The sequence below is a fragment of the Oscarella lobularis genome, chromosome 13, assembly GCF_947507565.1.
Source record: "Oscarella lobularis chromosome 13, ooOscLobu1.1, whole genome shotgun sequence".
NCBI lineage: Eukaryota > Metazoa > Porifera > Homoscleromorpha > Homosclerophorida > Oscarellidae > Oscarella > Oscarella lobularis.
In genome coordinates, this window is record NC_089187.1 from 2,162,083 (window position 1) to 2,185,490 (window position 23,408).

At 48.6% G+C, this 23,408-nt stretch overlaps 10 protein-coding genes and 1 pseudogene across 22 annotated transcripts; 6 read left to right on the forward strand and 5 right to left on the reverse strand.

The window, feature by feature from the left end:
• Positions 1 to 528: 528 nt before the first annotated feature.
• LOC136194714 (cyclic AMP-responsive element-binding protein 3-like protein 2) lies at positions 529 to 2,920 on the reverse strand. Of its 2 annotated transcripts, XM_065983928.1 has the most exons (11): positions 2,496 to 2,920; positions 2,313 to 2,444; positions 1,942 to 2,257; positions 1,642 to 1,877; positions 1,491 to 1,580; positions 1,394 to 1,441; positions 1,277 to 1,335; positions 1,151 to 1,219; positions 999 to 1,098; positions 844 to 946; positions 529 to 790 (listed from the first exon to the last, which is right to left on the reverse strand). In XM_065983928.1, exons 2-11 carry the CDS (start codon positions 2,397 to 2,399, stop codon positions 594 to 596), a joined length of 1,305 nt encoding a protein of 434 aa, XP_065840000.1. In that variant the 5' UTR covers positions 2,400 to 2,444; positions 2,496 to 2,920; the 3' UTR covers positions 529 to 593. The 2 variants fall into 2 exon arrangements, with proteins under 2 accessions (XP_065840000.1, XP_065840002.1); XM_065983930.1 differs by lacking the exon at positions 2,496 to 2,920 and having other exon boundaries at positions 2,313 to 2,459.
• On the forward strand, positions 2,530 to 4,565 carry LOC136194716 (uncharacterized). Its single transcript, XM_065983932.1, has 5 exons — positions 2,530 to 2,701; positions 2,756 to 3,217; positions 3,265 to 3,503; positions 3,559 to 3,663; positions 3,722 to 4,565. The coding sequence occupies exons 2-5, from the start codon at positions 3,083 to 3,085 to the stop codon at positions 4,437 to 4,439; spliced, it is 1,197 nt and encodes a 398-aa protein (XP_065840004.1). The 5' UTR covers positions 2,530 to 2,701; positions 2,756 to 3,082; the 3' UTR covers positions 4,440 to 4,565.
• A 1-nt stretch (position 4,566) lies between these two features.
• On the forward strand, positions 4,567 to 5,683 carry LOC136194718 (uncharacterized). Its single transcript, XM_065983935.1, has 4 exons — positions 4,567 to 4,758; positions 4,815 to 5,059; positions 5,117 to 5,215; positions 5,272 to 5,683. The coding sequence occupies exons 1-4, from the start codon at positions 4,597 to 4,599 to the stop codon at positions 5,558 to 5,560; spliced, it is 795 nt and encodes a 264-aa protein (XP_065840007.1). The 5' UTR covers positions 4,567 to 4,596; the 3' UTR covers positions 5,561 to 5,683.
• LOC136194709 (BRCA1-associated RING domain protein 1-like) lies at positions 5,558 to 9,730 on the reverse strand. Its single transcript, XM_065983914.1, has 10 exons — positions 7,951 to 9,730; positions 7,226 to 7,883; positions 7,093 to 7,173; positions 6,823 to 6,995; positions 6,651 to 6,774; positions 6,526 to 6,597; positions 6,411 to 6,474; positions 6,254 to 6,355; positions 6,073 to 6,194; positions 5,558 to 6,006 (listed from the first exon to the last, which is right to left on the reverse strand). The coding sequence occupies exons 1-10, from the start codon at positions 8,019 to 8,021 to the stop codon at positions 5,671 to 5,673; spliced, it is 1,803 nt and encodes a 600-aa protein (XP_065839986.1). The 5' UTR covers positions 8,022 to 9,730; the 3' UTR covers positions 5,558 to 5,670.
• LOC136194717 (cyclic AMP-dependent transcription factor ATF-1-like) lies at positions 8,255 to 10,056 on the forward strand. Of its 2 annotated transcripts, XM_065983934.1 has the most exons (5): positions 8,255 to 8,346; positions 8,555 to 8,879; positions 9,122 to 9,365; positions 9,436 to 9,626; positions 9,726 to 10,056. In XM_065983934.1, the coding sequence occupies exons 2-5, from the start codon at positions 8,566 to 8,568 to the stop codon at positions 9,877 to 9,879; spliced, it is 903 nt and encodes a 300-aa protein (XP_065840006.1). In that variant the 5' UTR covers positions 8,255 to 8,346; positions 8,555 to 8,565; the 3' UTR covers positions 9,880 to 10,056. The 2 variants fall into 2 exon arrangements, with proteins under 2 accessions (XP_065840006.1, XP_065840005.1); XM_065983933.1 differs by lacking the exon at positions 8,255 to 8,346 and having other exon boundaries at positions 8,362 to 8,879.
• Positions 9,877 to 13,943, reverse strand: LOC136194722 (uncharacterized; annotated as a pseudogene).
• Positions 13,934 to 15,344, forward strand: LOC136194719 (ELL-associated factor 1-like). Its single transcript, XM_065983936.1, has 6 exons — positions 13,934 to 14,068; positions 14,128 to 14,225; positions 14,280 to 14,357; positions 14,409 to 14,467; positions 14,660 to 14,973; positions 15,031 to 15,344. Exons 1-6 carry the CDS (start codon positions 13,981 to 13,983, stop codon positions 15,111 to 15,113), a joined length of 720 nt encoding a protein of 239 aa, XP_065840008.1. The 5' UTR covers positions 13,934 to 13,980; the 3' UTR covers positions 15,114 to 15,344.
• On the reverse strand, positions 15,123 to 16,516 carry LOC136194720 (sorcin-like). The gene is made up of 10 exons (XM_065983938.1): positions 16,428 to 16,516; positions 16,306 to 16,374; positions 16,171 to 16,248; positions 16,046 to 16,115; positions 15,950 to 15,993; positions 15,830 to 15,898; positions 15,624 to 15,702; positions 15,449 to 15,562; positions 15,336 to 15,394; positions 15,123 to 15,278 (listed from the first exon to the last, which is right to left on the reverse strand). The coding sequence occupies exons 1-10, from the start codon at positions 16,455 to 16,457 to the stop codon at positions 15,252 to 15,254; spliced, it is 639 nt and encodes a 212-aa protein (XP_065840010.1). The 5' UTR covers positions 16,458 to 16,516; the 3' UTR covers positions 15,123 to 15,251.
• LOC136194721 (uncharacterized) lies at positions 16,503 to 17,100 on the forward strand. The gene is made up of 4 exons (XM_065983939.1): positions 16,503 to 16,616; positions 16,676 to 16,747; positions 16,799 to 16,895; positions 16,949 to 17,100. Exons 1-4 carry the CDS (start codon positions 16,521 to 16,523, stop codon positions 17,014 to 17,016), a joined length of 333 nt encoding a protein of 110 aa, XP_065840011.1. The 5' UTR covers positions 16,503 to 16,520; the 3' UTR covers positions 17,017 to 17,100.
• LOC136194713 (uncharacterized) lies at positions 16,535 to 23,394 on the reverse strand. Of its 11 annotated transcripts, none has more exons than XM_065983925.1 (25): positions 23,156 to 23,392; positions 22,991 to 23,097; positions 22,887 to 22,934; positions 22,633 to 22,820; positions 22,395 to 22,570; positions 22,266 to 22,310; positions 22,181 to 22,201; positions 19,711 to 22,105; positions 19,546 to 19,652; positions 19,442 to 19,489; positions 19,308 to 19,384; positions 19,177 to 19,251; positions 19,046 to 19,114; positions 18,902 to 18,979; positions 18,819 to 18,851; positions 18,669 to 18,730; positions 18,562 to 18,614; positions 18,436 to 18,503; positions 18,329 to 18,385; positions 18,215 to 18,280; positions 18,107 to 18,163; positions 17,966 to 18,056; positions 17,799 to 17,918; positions 17,328 to 17,749; positions 16,535 to 17,281 (listed from the first exon to the last, which is right to left on the reverse strand). In XM_065983925.1, exons 8-25 carry the CDS (start codon positions 19,746 to 19,748, stop codon positions 17,249 to 17,251), a joined length of 1,554 nt encoding a protein of 517 aa, XP_065839997.1. In that variant the 5' UTR covers positions 19,749 to 22,105; positions 22,181 to 22,201; positions 22,266 to 22,310; positions 22,395 to 22,570; positions 22,633 to 22,820; positions 22,887 to 22,934; positions 22,991 to 23,097; positions 23,156 to 23,392; the 3' UTR covers positions 16,535 to 17,248. The 11 variants fall into 11 exon arrangements, 10 of the variants coding, with proteins under 10 accessions (XP_065839997.1, XP_065839995.1, XP_065839993.1 ...); XM_065983923.1 differs by having other exon boundaries at positions 22,266 to 22,342; XM_065983921.1 differs by having other exon boundaries at positions 19,711 to 22,132; positions 22,266 to 22,342.
• On the forward strand, positions 19,849 to 22,371 carry LOC136194711 (uncharacterized). The gene has a single exon (XM_065983915.1). It carries the CDS (start codon positions 19,991 to 19,993, stop codon positions 21,788 to 21,790), a length of 1,800 nt encoding a protein of 599 aa, XP_065839987.1. The 5' UTR covers positions 19,849 to 19,990; the 3' UTR covers positions 21,791 to 22,371.
• Positions 23,395 to 23,408: the final 14 nt, after the last annotated feature.

Sequence of the window (23,408 nt, forward strand, 5' to 3'; positions counted from 1 at the left end):
CAAAAGGTACGTACGACGATTATTTGGCAGTGACTAATACGATTTTTTTAGGTCGCGCGACGAAAGAAGAAGACGATCGACGACGAAGACGAAGGCAGAACGAGGAAGACGTAGGACAAGTGGTAGATTTTTTAGTAACTGCATGGAGTGTACGGTCGAGTTTGTAGAAATAAATACTGTAGATATATGTGCACAAAACGCGTGGCCGCCACGCGAGCAAGCGGTGTATATACGTCCGTTTCGTGGGTGGGTGGGTTCCCTACTGTCGGCTTTCTTTTGTTCATTCTCGAGCACACGAGCTAGCTCGTTTGCACGCCCGATCGATAGTTCGTGATTCGCAAAAGAAATGCGCTCCACAACTGAAATTGAGGCCCGTGGTCTTGTTTTCGGAGGCTTCGCGAGAGCAACAGGGCTCGGTGACGACAACAGCGAAGACAAAATAGCTAAAACAGCGGTGCACGACGGCTCTTTTGAGCGTTTTACACGCGAGCCGCAGCTGTACGCAAACCCGGATACACGTTCTATAGATACTGTATCCAGAGATATCTATATTCTACCTACTAGTAAATACCGGTGCCTATATGACTAAAAAATTATGCTACAATGTCCACAGTAGTGCTATTCTCTACAGCTGTCGAATTCAGAGTCCACGTAGCCTTTGCAATGACGTCTGGGTGGTCATACCGTGACTTCTTTTCGCTTTCCCAAGACATGTAGTAGCACATGAAATTATAAGCAGATCCCAGAAAAGACCAATCGTCGTCGTAGTCCAGAAGAGATCGGCCTTGAACTAGATACAACATCGTAGGATTCCTTTTTTGTGGCAAAATACGTTACGCTTACCTGAAGGCGTCGTATAATCAAAGGGAGTCTGTGCGGATGACCGTCCCAAAAACCTTACAGGCATCCACTGGGGAAATACGAGCGCAAAACAAAGAACCAAGACCTAAGCCCCAATGAATGACAACTAGATGTCGGTGGATAGATATTTTATTTACCATGATACACGTTCCAGACTGAGCGGATCGACTTGACGCAACGGCTTGAACGGAATTGGATATGCTCTGCTTAAGCTTTTTTAACTCGGCCAGAAGTGACCTTACAAAAACTATTGAGAAGCCTGTACAATAATTGCATTTCTAAATTTTACCTGTTCTGACACTGAAGAGAATCGACTTTTTTCTGAAGGTGCTGGTTTTCTTCAGTACAGGTTTGTACCCTAGGAAAAGAGAACCAATAGAAATACAACCTCTGATTGCTGCGCGTCTCCCCTAACCTTCTTTCCAGCGTGTCGATGTACTCTTTCTTCTTTTGCCGACTTGCCGCCGCGCAGGCCTGGAAGAAATAAAGATTATGCATTGTTCAAAAAAAAGTTGTCGGTGACTAAATTGACTTTGTTTCGAATTTTTCGTCTCACAGCCTTCATGGTCTTTTCCTCCACCTTGAAGAGTCAATTTAGGAGAACCCTCCCCCTTGGAAATTTTGCCTACTTTTGTCAGAGGCCAAGTTGTAGGTATAGGCAGGCCTTCAGCCAAAAACGCATCCTTCTCCTCGTCAGTCAACTCAACAGGCTTCACCTCCTAGACAAAGGAGACTCCCAATAATTAAATAGTCAAAAACGCATCAATTAATCGTTCTCACAATCTCTTCCTTTTTCGACAACGGTTTCAGCCGCGGTATAGGAAAGGAAGCCAAAACCGACAGCGGACTCGCATAGCACAAAGACGGCCTCACAACGCCAAAACTTCCCACCGTCGCAGTCCCCACAGCCTTCGGCGACAACGTCGACGTCGACGACGGCGAAGACGTCGACGACGACTCCGAATCACTTCCACTGCCTTCACCCGGCGACGACAAAACAGCCATCGATTCATATCCTAAACAATATACGCGAGGGCGTGTCCAAGTCAAAACATAAAGACTTGCGTGGGCGTGTCTTACCGAAGTCCGGCTGTTCGCCGCCGTTGCCGGCGACTTTGTTCGTCGACTCTACGCCGTCGCAGAGAGCGAGAATGTCGTCGGCGAGATGAAATTGCGTCGTCGTCGTCGTCGTCGTCGTCGTCGCGTCGCCTAGTCGCGCGTAATTGTGATCGAGTTCGATCGTTTCGCGAGCCGGAATCGGTTCGACGAACGACGACGGCGCGTCGAAGAATTCGTCGTCGACGGCGTCGGCGGCGTCGGCGAGAAGGCCGCACGCGTCCGGGTTGAGAAGGCTCGAGAGTAGGTCCGATGACAAGTCGATTTCGTCGGGGTCCGTCTGCTTGGGGAGAAAATCGGGGGGGAATGGAGACGGTTTCGTGTCGTATTGGTACGTTAGAGGTTAGATTCGCGTCGAGGAAAGCGGAGAAGTCGAGATCGAAGCCGCTTTGATGCGATTCTGCGATGTCGAGTGACTCCATTACACGCCAAGCTCTTCGCCCCTTAGAAATGTGCCACGTCACTTCCTATCAATTGTGTTCGCTAAATCGATATCAACGGGGCGTAATGCAGCTCACGTGCTGGGGCTTCTGGCATTCAAATTTCTAAAATTACACATGACGTCATTAGTCGATACACCTGCGGCCTCTGCGTCATGAAGTGTCGACCCGCTTTCATCTGTGTTCTCCTTGTAGCTACGGTAGCTGCAGCTCCAAGTTTCTCCTCCAGTCGACGCAGCAGCTGCTTTGTCTGTAATTTGATCAACTGGTTCCGCCCATGCGAAGTATGAGTCCTCCGCTACTTCTTCTCACTGCGTTTAGCTGAGCGTTTTTTGTAGTGCTGCAATTCCAACGACGACTGCACGTCGGCGGCTAATTCGGTCTGCAGCAACCAGGGCTACTGCTCCCCAAAGACCCAATGTTTGCCTCAAGGAGCGGCATGCAAGAAGATCGATGATTGCTGCGTCGACCAGGGTGTCTACTGTGTCTTTGGCGTTTGCCAAGACCGAACGAGTAGCAAAGGGTTCGTTGAAATAACCCACTAGAAATTGCCACTACTAGTAGAAGGAGCTGCATTGTGACTGCTCAAATGCAAACTGTAATGTGTCGATGCTTAAGGTTTGCGTTAACGGTTTCATCACGTGATTCATTTACGTAAGTATTCGATGACGATGCAGTACCAACCTGCGTTTTTCGCCCTATGTGCCTTTCTCGTGGCGACAACGGCCTCGAGCTTTCAAACCAGAACTCGCGAGACGTGCCTCGTCTGCAGATTGATCGGCTGGATCCGTTACTGCAAAGTATACGAAACATGATATCTAGCTGTACAATAACATGCCCACTGCAGTGCTGCACTTCGAACGAACACTGCGCTGGACCGTCTGTCTGCAACGACTTCGGCTTCTGCACCCAGTGCTTGTCGGAGCAAGAAGCGTGCAGACGCGATGACGACTGCTGCTCCCAGCTGATATGCTCGGCGGCACGTTGTCGGCTCCCGAAGACGCCCGGGCAGCCGGGAGCGCGTTGCAATAGGCATCAAGACTGCAATCGAGGACTTTGTTGTGCGAAGGACAAGTACAGCGAAGGGTTGTACATGTATATTTCACTTGGTGTGATGCCTATCAATTGTTTTCTTATTCAGACACGTCTGCAAACAGCTTGGTAGCGTGGGAAGTTATTGCTCCATGTCTGGTTCCGTTGAAGAGTACGAATGTCCGTGCAAGAGTGGGTATAAGTGCCTAGGACGGTGAGAGAATCCTGTTCAATGTAAAAAGTCACTGACAAATTTGTTTGCCTTTTTGAAGGGAGACCGAATTTTGGAAAAGTTATTACTCGAGATTTTTTGTCAAAGGAGACGTTCGTTTGTGCGCCCTGCATATCTTTCCAGAACCAGACGACCTGTCGGGTTCTGGCAGTTCGATAACAGAGCCGCCCAGCGTCAATCACACGCTGACTAGAAAAGAGAAAAAGCTACTTGAACGGGAAAGGCAAAAGAAGGAAAGAGAAAAAGAACGAGAGATAAAGCGATTAGAGACTAAAAAAAGAAAAGAACAGATGCGATTGAAAAGGCTGGAAGAGAAAGAGAGAAGACGGCAAGAAAAGCTTTTGAGAGAGCTAACAACAATCGAAGCGCCTACGGATTCTACAGACCCAAGTACTGAAAGTATCTCCCCTACAGACGACCTGGATTCTGGCGGTTTGATGAGAGAGCTGCCCAGCATCGAGCTTAGCCTCAATCGCACGCTGTCGAGAAAAGAGAAAAAGATACTGGAACGGGAAAGGCAAAAGAAGGAGAGAGAAAAAGAACGAGAGAAAAAGAGATTAGAGCGCAAAAAAGTAAAAGAAATGCTGCGATTGCAAAGGCTGGAAGAGAAAGAGAGAAGACGGTACGAAAAGCTTCTGAGCGAACTGCCAACAATCGAAACGCCTACACTATCCCAAGAAGAGCGCGAACGACTACGAAAGATAGAAGAAAAGGAGAAGAATCGACAAGAGAAGCTCGAAAGAAAGGAAGGAACGTAACCGACGAGCTCCACGTTGTTGGTCATTGTTTGCCCGTGACTTTTCCCTAGTCTCTTACGCACTGTCATTACGATAACGTCTTCCCTTCCTCCAGGGCGTAAAACGATCTCAAAAGCGGTCACAAGACCAAGCGCATCGTCACTGCGTAGACGACTCAATGTCCACAGCACTCTTTGTTCTGGCGTTCTGCTGCCTCACCGCGTCGGTGGTGACGGGACACGGCTACCGGGGTCATTCCGGTCGTTACGGTCATTCCAGTCGTCATTCCAGTCGTCACGGCTATTGGAGATTCGGTTGCGGATGGATGTGGCGTTGCTCGGTATAACTAGGAACGCGTCTAGATACCAACTGACTAACCAACTCGCGACTGCGTAGGGTTGCTACAGTGATGCCGATTGCAGCGCTCCGACACCTGTTTGCGATAAGACGGGAGAGTGTAGCCAGTGCCTGGACGAAAACGAACGCTGTGGAAAAGACGCACAGTGCTGCGGAAATTTTCTCTGCGACAACGGGCAATGCTCAGCACCGAAGCCCAGTGGCACAGAGGGAGCGAGATGTAATAACCTTTCGGAATGCGATTCAGGTCTGTGCTGTGCACGAGTCCACAGTGGCGAAGAAAGGTATAAATATATGAGACGAAGACTTGAGCGCCCTACATTCTCAGACGACTCGTTTAGATCCGTTTGCAAGAAATTGGCAGACAAAGACGACTGCTGCAGTTCCGCTTCTCACGCTCACTATTGCCCATGTCGCGAGGGGCTCACATGCGAAGTACCGTAAGTAGAATCCCTTACCCGCACTATCTCCGTGAACACTGAATACTCTACTGCAGGGAAACGAGATATTGGTGGTGGTCATGGAGACGGGGAAGAAAGGAAACGCTGGGAACATGCAAAGAGATGGAGACTCCAACCACAGTCGATCCCACTACCGCTATGATGAAATCAAGTGGCGGCGGTGAAAGCGGTGGCGAAAGCGACGGCGAAAGCGGCGACGAAAGCGACTTCCCCGCTGTATCTCCTACTAAGTCGCAAAAGGAATTACACAAGAAACGCATCGACGAAAAGAAGAAATTGCAAAATGAGATCGACGAGAAAAGAGAACGCACGAAGACTGGATGATTGTCTCCTGACCTGATCCATGCGCTCAATTTATCCGTCTAACAGTGTCTGTTTGTGTCCGTCTATTTGTTTGTGGCGCGCGCGCGTAGAGCGCTAAAAAACAACACGCATCATTGCACGACAGGTTCCTCGAGTTTGAATTTAGTTAGACAATCAAGCAGCCAGGTCACGGGAACGGCAGGAAAATGAAACCTCCCGTTAGCAACACTTCGTTGTCGCTCGGATTTCGGATCGTAAATGATCAATACCCAAGAGAAATCGCTCTCGGGGCTATGATAGGGAACGCTCACCTCCAAAGCGGAATTGTCGTCGCCCGACTTGGGTTCGCGCACGAGGAGACGACCGCCGGCGAGACGAATCAGCGTCGCGAGGTCGTCTCGCTTCGGCATAGGCCGAAGAAAATCGCCGTGTAAATAGAATCGACAGCCGTCGAATAACGGAGGAAGCTTGAGGGGGAGGGAGAGAGGGGGGATCATATCTAAAGGTGAGCGCGATTCGTTTCTTCGCTTTACTTTATTCGCGGCGTTGTGGCGAGAGCGCGCCGGTGCCGTCGCGTGACGCACGCCGACGGCGTCGCGTACTTCGTAGTGTTCTTCGTCTTGCCACGTTCCCTTTTCTAGGCTATCGATGACCCCTGGGTAAGGTCGTAAGTACATGAAACGACTTCTATTATATTATTAGGAGTGCTATTACATTGAAATCGGACTATCCATTTGCCGGCGGCGAGCGCTTGGAGGTATTTTAGAGTGCGAGGACAATGGTAATCGTCATCGCAGTTCGTAACGAGGTGTGTGACTAAAGGAGAAATCTTTCTTAGGAGACGGTTGTTTGACGTGGAGTCTATTCGAACCAAAGGAACGGAAAGAATCGACGGTGAGTGCCTTTTGCTGGCGAGTCAGTTGCTTGACGCGATCCTATATGGAAAAGACATAAATAAGCTCTACACTCGATTTCCACATACTCACTTTTTGCCTGTCGTCGAGGCTCGTGCTGAGAAGAACGATCGAAGAAAGGGGCTGGGCCGACTTGGGTGAAGCCTAACAGACATTCAGTCTTTTTCACATTCGTATCTACGTAAAATCTTCCGTACTTTGGGAGAGGGTAAACACGGCGAGTCCGCAGGGACTGCTATCTGCGGAGATTTGCCAGCGTCTAGCATTTTTCTCATGTCAGCAGAAACGGCGAAATTAATAGGCATTAACCCTTGAGCATCTCTACATAACGCATATAAACTAATTGGCGAATCGATTTCGACAGTATACTTCGCCGTCATTGAAGCGCCTTTACATATTAATAATTTAACGAGATCCGTGTGACCATTCGCCACGGCGTCGTGTAGGGGCGTCAAATTGTCCATACCAGGCATATTGACAACGGCTCCGAAGTCAATAAGCACTTCAGCAATGGAATAAAACCCGTGATTGCTAGCCTCATGCTACAAACCAAAGAAACGTAAACAGACTATTGGCTAAAGGGAGTAAACCCCGTCTTTGTGAACTATAGACAGAATTTACTATTCATTTTCCTCGTACCAGTGGAGTCCATCCGGCGTTGTCCTTCGAATTGGGATCCGCTCCGAGAGTCAAAAGGCTCGTGACCTCGCCTAGATCGCCCTAAGGAACCCCTCAAACTAATCCCAATTTTTTTTCTATGTCTAAATTTCACTTTTATAGTGGCCACGTGAAGAGGCGTTTCTCCTTTTGAATTCTTCTTCTTCGAAACGCCGTTCTTCTTCTCCGAACGTCGCGAAGGTTTTTCTCTGAGTTTCTCCTCATCGAGATCCTTGGAGATCGTCTCCTTCTTCTTGTTACCGCGTCTAGAAGACGCTGCTCCTTCATCACTTCGTCTCTTTCGAGTGGCACTATTTCTCTTCTCTTCAGGAACGTATGTCGAAGGATAAGGATAAGACCATCGTCGAGGTGCATTTCTTTGACCCGTTCTTCTAGTTGTATTCCCTATGTTCTCGGTCTCATTATCTATGTTTTCGTCGTCGTTTATGACGACCGCATCTCGGACCGTTTCTCGTTTTGGTGGAGCAGGAATTTTGAATATGTTCTTCGACGTTTTGGACAACGATCCCGTTTCTTTCGATAGTGAGCGATCGCTTTCGGGACGCGGTCCCATTCCGACGAGCGGACGAAGTCGATTGAGAGCGGAAAGAGTATTGGCGAAAGCGCGATTCGCTTTCAGGTCTCGCATCCATATTGGCTTCGAGCATTGGGGGCACGAAGAGGAGGCCCCTTTTATTACGCGTTCGGCACAGTCGCGGCAGAAGTGGTGATCGCAGCTTTCGACCGTTACCGGATCGCGAAAGGAGTGATCGCTGTCCTCGGAGAGGAAGCGATGTGAGGGAAACGGTGTTTCTAAAGGGATTCTCAGCGCGATCTTACCATATTTGACATTTCAATAGCTGTTCTAATTGTTTCAAAGCGTCTCGAGTGGAAAACCAGTCGATTTCCATTTAGAACGACGACTTTTCTTTTGAGCGCTAACTTGAGAGCGACCCGGATAACTAGAGTGCGTTAATGCAGCGAAATCTCGCTTATTTCGACCGAAAACGCATCGAAAAGAGGCCAAATCGGCACCAAAGGCAACCGAAAAACCTTTTGAACCTTCTATGTAAGCTAATTTTGCGTCGAATTGCCGCAATACGTCGACTCCCCTCAGCCAATGGGCGATCGCCTTTGAACAACATCGCAACGGCGCAAGCGCAACGGTACGTCATTGTTTCGTGTGACTCCTCTTCGACTGCGTCAGGGCATCCCTCGGAAAGAAGAACGCAAAAGGTGACGTACCAGTGACGTCGCGTTCGCTAGTGCCCCTTCCCTCGCAGTAAAGCGCGTCCTGACAACGTCCCTACAGTACACCCTACGTAATCCCGCTTCATTCTCCTCTCTCCTTCGTCCGCTTCACGAACGCGTTTCCCCGCGCAACGTCGCTAAACGAAACGATAACGGGTTTTTCTCTCCTTCCTCCTTCGTCGCGATGGATCAGCATCTCGCCAAATGGACGAAACATCGCATTCAAACGAAGTCAACGTGTCAGTCGTCTCGATGACTCGCGAGCCGGACGAAGATATGGAAGAAGAAAAGCCGACCATTGAGCCGTCGCCATCCGATCCGCGAATGTTGGCCCGAATGGCTCTTCCGCCGCCCCAATCGACCGTTATAACGACGGGAATGGTCGGGCAGGCAGCGGAAGATGCGGGAGCCGATCGCGGCGGCGGCGGCAGTGGCGGAGACGACGGCGACGATTCGGACATGGAACTCACCGAAGAAGAGCGACAGAGACGCGATTTGAATCGTCGTCCGTCGTATCGGTGAGTAATCGATCGCTTTTATGGGCGAGAAGGAAAAGAGAACGACGAAAACTAAGTCCCTACGTCACTACTCGCGTGCGCGCTCTCTTATTAATTCCGGATATATGCGTTTCCCCCCCGTTGGTGGCAGGTAGGCGTGTCTGTTGGCCACCTATTGACGTCATCGCGGCTGATCGACGGTTTCCATTCGGTCCTTTTCCCTCCGCCCGATCGCTAGCTATTGTCCATTCTCCGTCTCGCAGGCGCATATTCGACGAACTCAAAGACGGTGCCGACAGCAAAGGGAATCCGGACGCGACCGGCATACGACACATCGTGACGACGAACACCGGCGTCATAGGCTATCAGACACCAGGAACGGCAGCAGTAACGTCGATGATACACGATCCAGCGGCCGGCGTTCAGTTCCAAGTCGTCGCCAATTCGTCAGCGACAGCGGGTGGACAACCAAGCGTGATAACGTTCAATTCTCCACAACCCCAACAGGCACGCGCGCGCGCGCGGTTCCAACTCTGCCCCCCGGTATTTTGACTGGTTTTTTTTCTTTTTATATCAGGTACGCGTTTCGGGCGTGGGCGCGAGTCCCGTCGGCGGAGCCGCGACGGCGTTCGTCACTGCCGGACAAATCCAGCGCATGCCTTCGTTGGGCGCGCTTCCGACGCAAGGCGTTGTCATCCAGTCGCCGAATCCGCAGCAGCTCGCCGAAGATTCGACGCGCAAACGCGAAATGCGACTCATGAAGAACAGGTGCGCTTCGCGTCGGCGGCGTCCCTTTTCCCTTCGTTTGTTATTGCTACCCCTCGTTCCGTAATGACGTCACGTGTCGTGGTTTGCTCGCGTGTTTAGGGAGGCGGCGAAGGAATGCAGGCGGAAGAAGAAGGAATACGTCAAGTGTCTCGAGAATCGAGTCGCCGTTCTCGAAGCGCAGAATAAGACGCTGATCGAGGAGCTGAAAGCGCTGAAGGATCTCTATTGTCACAAGTCGGTCGACAATGCCTAAAGAGAGAAATGACGATTGAAGAGAGCAAGAGAAAAAACCCTTGACTTTAGTAGCTATAAACGTTTGCTGGTGCTTTGTAATCTCTCAACACGCAGCTCAAGCTTTTGTTTTCCTCTCGCCCCTACGTACATGATGTATACACTTATATTGAAATATAATAAGGACACCGAAAATTAACCTTTGGAAAACTCGATGCATCCCATTCAAAATTTCCTTTTCTCCCTTGCAAGAAATCCATCTCGACGCTGCACGCATAAGGGTGCCACTCGCTCCAGCTTTTTGTTCGGCTTCGGAGCTTTTTAAACGTCGGTCGAAGAAAGAGATTGCGCGGCAAATTGCGGTCTTCTTTGGAGAGCTACCCTAGTGATTCTCTGGCACTTCTACGGAAATCACGTCTATTGATTTGATCATCGACGGTGACGGCGTGGTAATGCTCTCAGCTGAAGAGTCTCAATGCACACGGTTTAGAAAAGGATTAATAGTAAGCATTCCTTTGATGTTCTTACTATCGTTGGCGCGTGTCCAGAAAGACGTTTCAATTTCTTTTCCATTTCAGTTTGCCTGTATCTACGAATCCTCCATAAAGCTCGCTACGAAAGCGGAAAACGAGATACCTCTGCGAAGAATAACGAGCCAAATAAATGGTCTCCCTACCCAATATAAAGTCAACCTTCAGCAGAGCTCAGGGTTCAGACACATTTGTGTGAGACCTGTACGGACGGGCTGCGGGATGGTGCCAGCATCTTCGTGTAAAGGTAACTTAAAAAACTGTCCTGAGGTTTGTAACACACCGTGCGTGATCGCCAAGAGCCGGCCGGTCTTGGACCGCGACTATCGGCCTAGCAATGTGCAATGCCTCACGGCGGCACTGGGGAGCTAGAGTCGTAGGCATCCAGACCTCCACGTGATGCGGCGGGCGGGGCCATCATGATGAGATGACTACTACTGTCATTCCATGACTGCGGGTGCAAGTAGTTGATGCTTTATAATACATGATGCACGCGTTTTGTATGCAAAACTAATGCGTCACTATACGGAATACAAAGAAGAAACCGTGCGCGTGTTCTGATTGCATGGGTGGGTCTCACGCAAGTACTTTTTAATAATGCACTTCGCTCTCGTGCGTCTTCTATGCAAAACGCGTCAGACTACGCTAAAGGATGTGCGCGAGAGGAACTCTAGAAAATAATTGATTGCGTCAAACCTAAACTGTACATACTACAAATCGGGAAGGGCACTCTCTAAACTTTCTAACGACTCCAGCAACAAAGTCAAACCTTTTTCGTCGGCCCTGTCGGCTCCGAGCATATCCAACGTCGAATTGACGTATTTGCAGCCGAACATCATCCACAGAATAACCTGTAAACATAGAGAATCCCTATACGATTCTTGAATAAAGAGACGCGTGTGCGTTCAAAGAGACAAAAAATAACAGATAAATCGTTTGCCGTGTTATCGCAAGAAATCGAATTAGCAGTCAAATGACGTTAGACGCGAATATACTGTACGTCAGTCAATAAAGTTCTCGTGTAACGACGTAAACTCTTACCTGTTTAGAAGTCCCTGGCGAAACGCCGCTAGGCGTGGACAAAAGGGGTCCGGCTGCCAAGCTGACGTGCTGGAGAAGACGAACGCAGGAATCGTAGGCGATACAGCCAATGCCATCCTCTTCCGTCAAAACAGTAAAGAAGCCTACGAAAGGAAAGACGCGTTCGCACTGCTTCTATGTCGATGAATCCGCGCGGTTCGAACCTTGCTTTGTACCCCATCGAGTTTTCGGTTTGATTTCGCGCGCTAAGCTCTTTAGAATTTGAAACAGTTTCAAGTTTTCCTCAAAGTGCTCAACGACGACCTATATGGAACGGACGTGCGTTTGCTCCCTCCCCCCCGAATGAATCGAACTCCCGCGTCCTACCTGTCTCCCTCCCGTTTTCACGTGCGAATCGTATTGCATTTCAGCCACGCGGAGAAACGCAATGGCGCAATCGACGACCCATTGGCTAACCTGGCCCCTGGCGCTCAGGTATCCGACGCAGTTGCACAGCATTCGTACGCTCGTTTCGACGTATCGTTTAGCCTAGAAAGGTGCTATGACTAGGACTAAAGGCCAGGCACCTACAGGGCTTATAGCTCCCTCCTCACTCTCACATATACGCTAAACGGGATTATATACGTACCTTTTTCAGGTCAGATGATCTCTTGCGGTTGACGCGACGAAGCCGATTGCATTCTTCGACCGCTTTCTCTCCATGCGTAGAAACGATTTGAATTACGTGGTTCAGTGCCTTGTCTAGGAGGGAATCGTTGACTGGCAAACCAAGGTCCTTCCATGCTCTTCAAAAAAATTGACTTTGATGGTAGTGTGTGTCGACGTTTGTTCGTTTACCTAGCATTCGATTGAATAACTGGTCCCCACGTTCTGTGCTTCTGCTGAAATTCGTCGTGTAAAAAAGAGAGCTGTCTATCTAAATTGGGATAGTCGGCGAGTGACTGGTCGACGCACGATGCCATGGTTTCAGTCAGCTAATAGATAAATAGGAAATCGTTGATTGAAAATTGCTTATACGGTATACCTGCACAAATTCATTTATTATTTCGACTCTTTTCTCGACACTCGCCCAAATAGGAATTAGCGCCTAAAACAGAAATATTATACAAAATAGAGCTTATCTGATTTCTTCCTTACTTTCATCTCTTTATTTCCACCTGGATACCATTCACTTGCGGCGGACAACGTCTCGGAAATTCTCCTCAATTCGTCCATATCAGACGAAATATCGCTATTCAACGTCTAAATAATTATCAATCCATGCAATCTTAAAATTCAAAAAATCCAAATGGCTTTTACCTGTATCAATTCCATGGCTTCACTTCGTTTTTTCTCCGCCAAAGCTTGAAACTGAGCGACGCTCATCTTCCGACTTCGCGACTGAATCTCGACCCATCGATCGACCTTCTTTCCAACGCCCTTCTTCGGCGTCTTCACGTCGTTCTCGTCCATGTTGATCTTCCGCTTGATTCGCGTTCGCAAGCGCCGCTGCATGCCCTCGAGAACGGCAGACGATTTCGACGAGACGTGAGATCCGGCACAATCCGACACCGCAGGCGGCGGCGGCGGCGGCGGTGGCGGCGGCGGCGGCGGAGGGGGAGCCGGAGGCGGCGGAGGAACGGACTTTAGAACTGGAGAGGAAAAGTTCTCAGACGCTTTGTCTTCCTTTTCTCCTCCTCCTCCACCTCCTCAACGGTTTTCTCCTCTTCTACCCCAAATGCATCCCACACGGGTTCCTTATAATACTCTCTCAGCGCCGCGTTGCGGATTTTTCTCGGCTGTCTCAACACCGGCGACGATTCGTCGCGCTTCCACGACGGAGATGATAGAGAGCCGTGCATGATGGACGGCGCCGTCCAGAACTGCGTGGCGTCGCCGCCGAGCGACAAATCCAAATCGGCGGGGGTGAGATCGAGAACGTGATGACCCCGCTTGTACGGAGAGCTGGCATGCTTTTTTTGACGAGATCTCATTGTTCTGAGAGCGGCTAGACTAGTCCTAGCTTTCTATTAGACATCATACATATAGGTAATGCAATAATTATTTTTAAAATACTTTTGGTGGTGAAAATATTCTCTGCGCTTTCGTTCGATTTTCCGTTTCGCTCTCGTCGAAGAAGAGCTCGTCGATAGCCGATTTGACTGAGGTGACGACTCGATCCCAGAGCGTTTTGAGGGACGAGATCTTTCTCTTGCTCGTTTTCGCCCCTTCGTCGCGCGGCGTCGCTTCGTCGTTTGCGCTTCGCTTCTTTTCCGACGGCGGTTCTCGCGTGCTCGTCGCACGATTGTCGTTGCGTCGGAGGAGCTTCGATGGACTGTTCTGCGGAGCGAAGCGGACGTGAAAACGTAAACGTCGCGATTGTTTCGCACCGGTTCGAACGATTCCAATGGGATTCGCTTCGCTGCGAATCGCTTGCGACCCGGCATCGGCTTTCGCGAGCTGATCATTGCCGAGCGAGAGGATTCAAAACAGGGAAGCGATGTTTTTACTCACTGCGCACGCTTACCAAAGTACGTAGGCGTGGCCTTGCTTTTATTCCGAAAAAAGAGGAAATGGAACTCCAGCCGGATCGCGAGTACGATTTACGGCTAGGAGAGAGTTTTAGCAGCAACTCTTCGATATCATTTCACAAAATACGCTGTAAGAAAGAGACTCCCCTTCACATCCCCTTTCGTCATAGCGTTCCGGAATCTATTTAGACGACTTCAAACCGGCTTCGACGGCCGAAAGTACAGATCCCGCAGAGCTCAAAGTCAAACCCGGTGGCCATGTGTCTCTCACAGTGCCTTCCGGCCAGGTAAGAAAAGGAATCGCGAGTTTCCTCTAATGAGCCGTGAGATCGCCTCCTCAGGATAACGTAACCGAATATCAGGGCTCGGATCAGCCGCTGCAGAAAGAGTGCGTGCTGATTGTCGACGAAAAGACGGGAGTACGTGTAGAAGAAGGGAGAAATTGTTGCCATTCATTGTCTTTGCCATAGACGGTCACACTCGAAAAACTGACGAGCTATCTCCAATTAAAACAAGTGAAAAGAATGCGGTAACCAGGAGTAAAAATAATCGAATACCACTGTCAAGTCAGGATAGACATAAGTGCCAGACAGACACTCATTACACACAAATGAGATTATCTTCTAAGTACTATCCTGACTTTACACTATGTTATGTAGGGTACACCTCCCAACCTCCCAGTAGATGTATGAATACCTACTTGTCTCTTTGCACCAAACAGGGAAAATGGAAGCAAGACGGTCGGCGCCAAGAAAACGGCTCTAACAAATCCTGTCACCCCATTGGCTCCCGATCCAATCGTACAGCGCACTAGTGCTACTACTGTTAGTGCTGCTACTGCTACTACTGTGGCTACCAGCGAACAGCCGGCTGCTGCTAAAGGCCCATCAATGAGCTCTCTGTCAGAAAGCGGATCATCTTCGTCCGGCAGCGACAGTTCTGACGATGACGATGATGACGACGATGATGACGAAAAGAAGGAGAAGGAGGAGGAGAAGCCGGAGGAGGAAGAGAACCCGTTTATCAAACAGCTAAGTTAGTCATCCCTTTCTGATTCTTCTTCTCCAGGCAGATTGACGTTTTTTTGTGTAGCTGCTGATTTAGCTGCTGATTTAGCTCACAGTAGCGAGTCGGACGACGAAAGCGACGATTCTGATAGCGACGACGATTCATAGAAGGCTATATGACACTATAACTAACATCATAAATCAATAGATCGTCAGAGAAAACGCGAGGTTTCCCTGTACAGAAGCAGCAGCAACCGCGACACAGTAAACGACAACAGCAAGAGTTTGCAAACGGATGTAGTCAAATCAGATGTACATCCCAACTTGAATGAACTAAAGATTATAGATTAAATAAAATACATTGCAATTTTGTAATATTAAGAAACTTACATCATCATATCCGAAGGAGGCTACTCCCTGTTGAGCAGTGTCTCTCTTCCTAAATGAGTCTGAGGGGAAAATGACTTGGGAATCGAGATTACATTGCTTGTGGATAACTGTACCAGTGAGAGATCTGAGACGAATGCAGCAGGCCACGAAATCGTCGAAAGCGATTCTTCCGTCAGTCGAATAGCGCTTAACGAGAATTGAAAGCGCCTGGGGACTTAAACGATACCCTAGAGAGTCCGCCGCGCGGTGTTTAGAAGTCAAAGGAAGAAGACTACTATGTTCATATACCAAAGCTGGCGACTGCTGCATGTAATTCGTGAGGTTCTACAGTGCCACTGCGGTCTCTGTCATATGTAGCAAAACTGTTCTGGAGAGTTGATCAATAGTTAGTTAGCATAATGAATGATTAGCCCACATAGAGAACCCAGATGTAAATACGAGCCCCCCAAAATTATCATTGAAGACATGACAGGTGCTTTCTTTGTGTTACATACTTTCCAATGGTTCAAAACTCCCCAGAGTTCCTTGAACTCCGTAAATCCCATTTTGCCACTATAGTCTCTCTACACACCAAAACTGCTGCATCTAGAGGAGAGACAATGACAATGACTTACATCGAGCATGGTAATCATGATTCGACACGTATCCAGGTTGAACTCTACAAAACGCCGTAAAACAAACGCAGAAAAGAAAAAACATTCTAATTCTACGTTGATAGGAGCCAGCGATTCCAGACGAAGTAAGACACCGCTGCAATTCGCGAGCATCGATTTGCTGATCCTAAAATCAGAAAAAAATAGCAAATATAACCAGATCTCCCCAAATGAGAACTTACCGCTCCAGCAACGGCGCTGAAATAGCCGTAAAGAGGATCGACTCCTCCCGGTGGCCCGCCCGGATAGCCAGCTGCTGGCTAGCAGAACGAAAGTTTAAAACATCGAATCTATCGCATCCAGTAGCTCAAACTTACCGGATAGCCTCCTTGAGCGGGATGATAGGCTCCTGGTGGAGGAGCCCCGGGTGGGGCCCCGTAGCCTGGCTAGAATGACTTATGTTTTATGATGCGCAAAGCGGGCTGGTGGAGAAGTTTACCGCGCCGCCGCCGTAGCCTGGATAAGCCATTTTCTGCGTCTTTCTCTTGAGTTAGCGACTCTAACGTGCGGTAAACCCGGTCTTTGGCGCGCGATGGAAGGTTCTCATGTCGCGATGCCGCTTATCAACAAGTCGCTCGCGCATAAGTACAGAGGCAAAGACTGCGTGCTGGTTGGAAGAATCGAAAATGTTTGCTCGCGCGAGAGAGGGACCCTTTGGGGGAAAATCGTCCTTTCTTTCTCCCTCAGGTGTCCGGCTCTTCAATGACAGTCGAAACGAGCGACAAGCAAAAGGTTAGCGTCGACTGCGGCTTCGGAACGGTAAGAAACTCAGAAAAAGAAGGACTCTTCTTCCGATTTTGCTGCGTCCAGTTTTCGTCAATGCAGGGTGTCGTTGAATTGGTCGTATCGGTGGGATTCGACGGTCGATTCGTCGCTCAGAGCGCTTACAGCTACGGAGACGACTTCGGTGAGTCCACCCCCCCTAAAGAATCATCATTACGTCATACTACTCTACTATAGATCTGACTGTCTACAACGACGCTCTTAATGTCTTGCAACGGCACCTGTCTCCCTTCGGCGTACAGTAGAATAATTGACAGGCTTGGGTTTTTTTTCCTGTGCTTGAGCGCTCAGTCATATAATACAATAAAACATTCTTTGGCACCCACTGACCACTGTTCTAAAGAGAAAGGGGGAAAAAAATGTATGAAAGTAGATAAATGATACTGTCTGGGATATCTGTTTCCCACAAGGAAAAAGACTATCATATTCCGCAGAATAGTGTGAATCAATGCACACTCTCTCGTTGGGAGACTTCCGTCATTTGTTAGGCATTTCCAATAATATGATATCCTAAAATGAAAATACTCGCTTATGAAATCGAAAAGCGTTGCTTTACGTCTTCGCTTTCGCTTGATTCCGCTTTCTCTGCGACGCCGGTCTTCGTCGTTCCTTCTGCACCCAATTCGAGAAGTACCACAGCGTCGTCTTCAGTCGAAAGCTTCCTCTTCTTCGGTTCAATCAAACCGTTCGTTTCTCCCACAGAAGTCTTATCTCTTTCCGCGTATGTCCTCGCAGCAATGCCGCTGCTTTTTAGTTCAATCTCTCCACGGGAGTTCTGCAAAATCATCTGCTCGGTTACGGCTTCGTCTGAGTCGTTCCGACGTAGCAAAGTCGCGCACTTGCTTCGGTCGATGGAGAATCGATCGTCTCCCCAATTCGTCTCGTTATAAAGCGGGGCCTCGTTCAAGCACAATTGCAAGGGAAGCTCACATTTTAAAAAAGGGTGTAAAAGAGCCTTCGACGGACGTGCTCGGGAGTCTAATCTAATAATTGAAGACTCGATGATCAGACAAGCTAGCAAACTCACTTGGACAATAGCAAAGGAGATGCGAAAGAAAATCGGCAAATTCTCGCTCCTGTCGTCCCTGACGTCTCATTTTGGAAAAGAACGCGTAGATCTTTTCCGACGCCGTAATACGGCACGAGTCTAAAATCAAAACGTAGGTGACGTCAGAACAGAAATTTCGTGCTAACCTTTAGGGTTCTCGAAACGAGGTGCAAGCAGTGTCGCAAATTTTCGCTTCTTGTAAAGAGAATCAGGTAGAGGACCAAGAAGACGAACCATCTAGGAAAAAAAGACTAGAATAATGATTAAGAAAATGCTGTCGTCATCACCTGGTCCAGTATGTCTTGTTTTCGTCGTGCCTTAAACACGGGTCTTCCGACGTAGAGCTGTCACGGCAAACTAGAAGAGTGTACGCAAGGATTGATTATTTATCTGACCTCGAGGAGAATGCAGCCGACTGACCATACATCTATAGGGAGACCAATTTCAACTCCAAGAAGAACCTGCGTACCAGTAGAGTGCAAATTTAGACTATTGAGAAATTCTCCTACCTCCGGTGCTCTGTACCACAAACTCTGAACGTCAAATTTTTCATAATACGGCTCAAGCTATGGAAACGATATCCCTTTATTCTCCATACTGGTATGATTTTCCTTACTTCAGATGGAGTGTTGTGAAGAGCATTGCCAAAGTCGATAACCTTAATCGAATTTTTTCTTGGTGCATCTGCACGTAAGACAAGCTGTTTTCTATGTACTTCGAAACACTGATAAAACACGCGTACCGTGTACAAATAATACGTTTTCTGGTTTCAAATCAGCGTGTATTATATTCAATCTAAACATAGTCACAATTCCTCAACGCAGAAGCAAATGCTACAGCGTTTTTTACACAGAGAGATAGTTGAGAGCTGTCAGAACTTGAATAGAAATTTGTCTCAGAAATGTCATCCTCTAAAAAGTGCTAAGGGTCAAATTTCTAATCAATTAGTTAACCATTTACACAAACAAGTGTCTTATAGAAAGGGCAGTTCTTACCAACCTTGGACTGGCAATCTTCTGCAGGAGGAATAACCTACAGTCCAATCTAATAACCCAATGCTCATCTATCTAGAATTGTTTTACTTCTATGCCATGACGCAGGCAACGAGATGATAGAAGTTCGTATACAAGACACGCGTGCCTGTCAAATAAAAATGCATTCTAGAAAAACAAAATATTATTTCTGCTCTAGACGACGTTTGGAAAAAATCATTTTCTCTTTCTTACAAGAAGTCGAATTATATGAGCAGATTCGCACGAATTCGATCGATTAATTTCTCTCATGTATTTGGCTTCCTAAAAAGAAGAGAGTCTTCTCAAAAAGAAAAATCGACTTTCTCCTATCAACGCAGTCTGACCAAAAATCCGAGACTTTTATTCTGAGAGTCGAAAATTTTAACGCCAACACGTCTCCCACCCGACCAGAAAACATCCTCCAAAAGAACGCACTCAATATAAGAGTTTTTATCAAGACATAAATAAAGTGTACCTCGGCTTCAATAAAAACAGCAAACGTTCCTTGACCGATAACGTCAACAATTCGATATCTCTCAGCCAACATAGCAGCTGCAGAGAGAAAAATCAAATCAATGCAAGATAGGATATGTAGGGTACGTATCTCACCTCGATGAATCTCAAAACGACCATTCGCTCCAGTACATCTACCTGCAACTGTACAATAACTCTCTTTGCGTTTCTAGGCCTCTTTCGAAACTTCGCTTCGTTACCGTAACGGTTTGGGCGCTTTTTCTTGCCGATTGATGCGTATAGAGCTTGGAGGCCTCCCGTTAGACGACCTGGGAGATTGACTTTGGGCAGCTGATCGATTGGAGCTCTGGACGAGTGCGAAAGAATCGGCGCGGTTTGGGTTGACGTCGCGCGCGACGAGTTACGTTGTTTTTTCGAATTGCTTAAACGCGGAACCGATCATTTTTCATAAAGCGATGCCTCGGGCGAGAGGACGGGGCGCTCGAAGGCACCAGCACGCGACGAAATTTCGAAACGAGATTTTGGCGAGCGCACGCTAAGACTGTTAGGATCGGAAGTCAGCTGCGGTCGCTGCGGCCGGCCGTCAGCTGCTGTATCCAGCGTAGGATGCATAAAAGAAGACCTTTTTGTGCGGATGTGGTAGATAACACCTCACGTTCTATTACGTGATATCAAATCAAAATCATGATGCGTCTCGCTTCTTTCCTTTGGCTTCTCTTGCCCAAAGTCGTCCATTCTCAGTGCACGGGCAGTGCTACGTACAAAGCCACATTCACCGCAATCTGGACGTCGTCGTCCCACCCAAAAGACTATCCGACGCACTCTGCACATTGGTCGGGCGTTGTCGGCGGAAGTCACAATTCGGGCTACACAATGTGGAAACCGGGTGGAAAAGCGACGGCCGGAGTTAAGAACGTCGCCGAACGCGGCACTCAAAGCACCCTCGTGAACGAAATGAAAAGTGCTGGGAAGAATGTTCTCGATACGGTCACATGGTTCAGCCTTCCCTATGGTACAGGAACTCGCACTGGGGACATCGACCTTGACTCCGGCCACACTCTCGTTTCTCTCATCACGATGATCGCACCCAGTCCGGATTGGTTTGTCGGCGTGCATGACTACGATTTATGCAACGGATTGAAGTGGATACAGTCCGTCACCGTCGACCTCTTCCCGTACGATGCCGGCACGGACAGCGGACTCAAGTTCACTTCCGCCAACTCGGTGACCTCGCCCGCTGAACCGATTTATCGTCTCACCGGCACAATGCCAAACAACACGCAAAGTTCGTTCTTCGGATATAATCCCGTCAAGCCAATGGCGAGGTTTAACTTCGCACTTCAAAGTCGAACAACTCCTACCACTTCAACGATTGGGTGCAAAGAGACTGCTACGTACAGGGTTGAGTTTGACGCGACGTGGAGTGCAAGCACTCATCCCGGACTTTTTCCCAGCAGGTACCAGCCCAATTGGTTAAACATGGTTGTCGCCACTCACAATTCCGACTACACTATGTGGACTGCAGGAATCAAATCCACGAGCGGAGTCAAGTTCTTCGCAGAAGTTGGCGCCACGTGGATCCTCGTCAGCGAACTTAGAAACGCGGGTTCGAACGTCGGCAAGCAGGGAGTCGGACCAATAATCCCTGCAACAGGAAAAACAAGCGTTCAACTCGAAGTCGACGCAGCTCATCCACTCGTCTCCGCTATAACGAAGATGGGGCCGAGTCCCGATTGGTTCACCGGCGTACACGACATCGACGTATGCCCCGACGGCTCGTGGGCTTCTATCGTACGAGACGCCTTGCTCTACGACGCTGGAACAGATAGCGGCAAAAACTTCACGTCGTCCAACCAAGCAACGAATCCGCCACAGAATATTTTCCGTATTACCAGTTCAACCCCGGGCGTTTTCAGTGGTAAAAACATTGCACCGTTCGGTAAATTCACGCTGAGGCGAGTCGGCGGACCGCGAGGAGCGTGCACGGCGGAGGGATCCCCGTCATACGACATCACGTTTACGGCGACGTGGACGGCGGAAAGCCACCCGGGGCTCTATCCGAGCAACGCTCACTGGTCGCGAACAGTCGCGGCGAGTCACAACGGCAACTACGTCATGTGGACGAGCGGCGCGACGGCGACGCGCGGCGTTAAGGACGTCGCCGAACGAGGCGACGTCGATGTGCTCGAGGACGAGTTGGACGCCCAAAAGACGGCGGGAAACGTGAGGGATCACGATACGACGAGCTCCATTGGATCGTCCGGTACGGGCACTCGTACGGCGACCATCGTCGTCGATAAGGATCATCCGCTCGTTTCCAGTATAACCATGATAGCGCCGAGTCCGGATTGGTTCGTTGGGATTCACGACGTTTCTCTATGCGAGGGGAGCGAGTGGAAAACGGGGCCGATTAAGATGTCGTTGCGGCTCTACATGATGCCGGCACTGACAGGGGAGAGAACTTCGACTCTGCTAACCAAGTGACCTCTCCTCAGGAAACGATCTTTTTGATTGCGAGCCAGACGCCTGGTGTGTTTTCTGGAAAGAACTACACTTCGTTTGGCGAGATGACGATTACCATGAGTGGGGCGAGCCGATCTGCTGCGATCAGTGCGTCGATGGTGATTCTTTTGCTCGTCGTTCAGCAGCTCGTTTTGAGACTTCTGGCGTAGGAATTCCTTTCTTGCTGACCGTCTGTTTTGCCTTCGTAATTCTGTCTGCTTTCGTACTTCTGTCTGCTTTCGTACTTCTGTCTGCTTTCGTGTCTGTTGTTGCTGTGTTTCGTCGTTTCGTGTTAAGCTCCAATGATCATTGATGGAAGAAAGGCTTACAGTTCAAACGAGTTCAGCTTACACAAGTTCTCGCGTGATTTACCTCATTCATGATGGGAGCGCCCTTAACGAAGTCATCTCAGTCGTTGTCTGTGAAAACGCGCTATCAGCACAAGTGCGACACTCACTGAAGACTTTCCATTCATACGCACTACAATTTCGGTCCACTTGCACTAAAAGAGAGAAAACATCCAAGTTTCATCTTCTAAAAAATTGAATGGTCTGCTTTATTAAATTGATAGTTATTAAAATAGTACCAAGGATGATTGATTGTGAGGTAGATGCTAGCAGACGACGAAGACCGGACAAAAACGAAAACACCAAAACGTCAAACAGACGACACCTAACAAAGAGCCCTCCTATTCAGAAGTCGAATTATGTGACCAGATTCGAACAAATTCGATCGATTGATTTCTCTCATGTATTTGGCTTCCTAAAAATAAGAGAGTCTTCTTAAAAAGAAAAATCGACTTTCTCCTATCAACGCAGTCTGACCAAAAATCCGAGACTTTTATTCTGAGAGTCGAAAATTTTAACGCCAACACGTCTCCCACCCGACCAGAAAACATTCCGACGAGCGAACTGAAGAGTTTATCTAGACATAAACAAAGTGTACCTCGGCTTCAATAAGAACAGAAACGTTCCTTGACCGATAACGTCAACAATTCGATATCTCTCAGCAGCTGCAGAGAGAAAAATCGAATCAATGCAAGATAGGACATGTAGCCTAGGGTACGTATTGAGCTCACCTCGATGAATCTCAAAACGACCATTAGCTCCAGTACATCTACCTGCAACTGTACAATAACTCTCTTTGCGTTTCTAGGCCTCTTTCGAAACTTCGCTTCGTTACCGTAACGGTTTGGGCGCTTTTTCTTGCCGATTGATGCGTATAGAGCTTGGAGGCCACCCGTTGGACGACCTGTGAGATTGACTTTGGGCAGATGATCGATTGGAGCTCTGGAAGAGTGCGAGAGAATCGGCGCGGTTTGGGTTGACGTCGCGCGCGACGAATTACGTTGTTTTTTCGAATTGCTTAAACGCGGAACCGATCATTTTTCATAAAGCGATGCCTCGGGCGAGAGGACGGGGCGCTCGAAGGCACCAGCACGCGACGAAATTTCGAACGAGACTTTGGCGAGCGCACGCTAAGACTAATAAAGACCATTAGCTCCATGCTAATGGAGCTTGTTGAAGAGAAGCCATGCAAAATAGAAAGATCTTTTGTCACTGATGCTGATGTGAGAAATGCCGTTTAGGTTCTTCGAAGG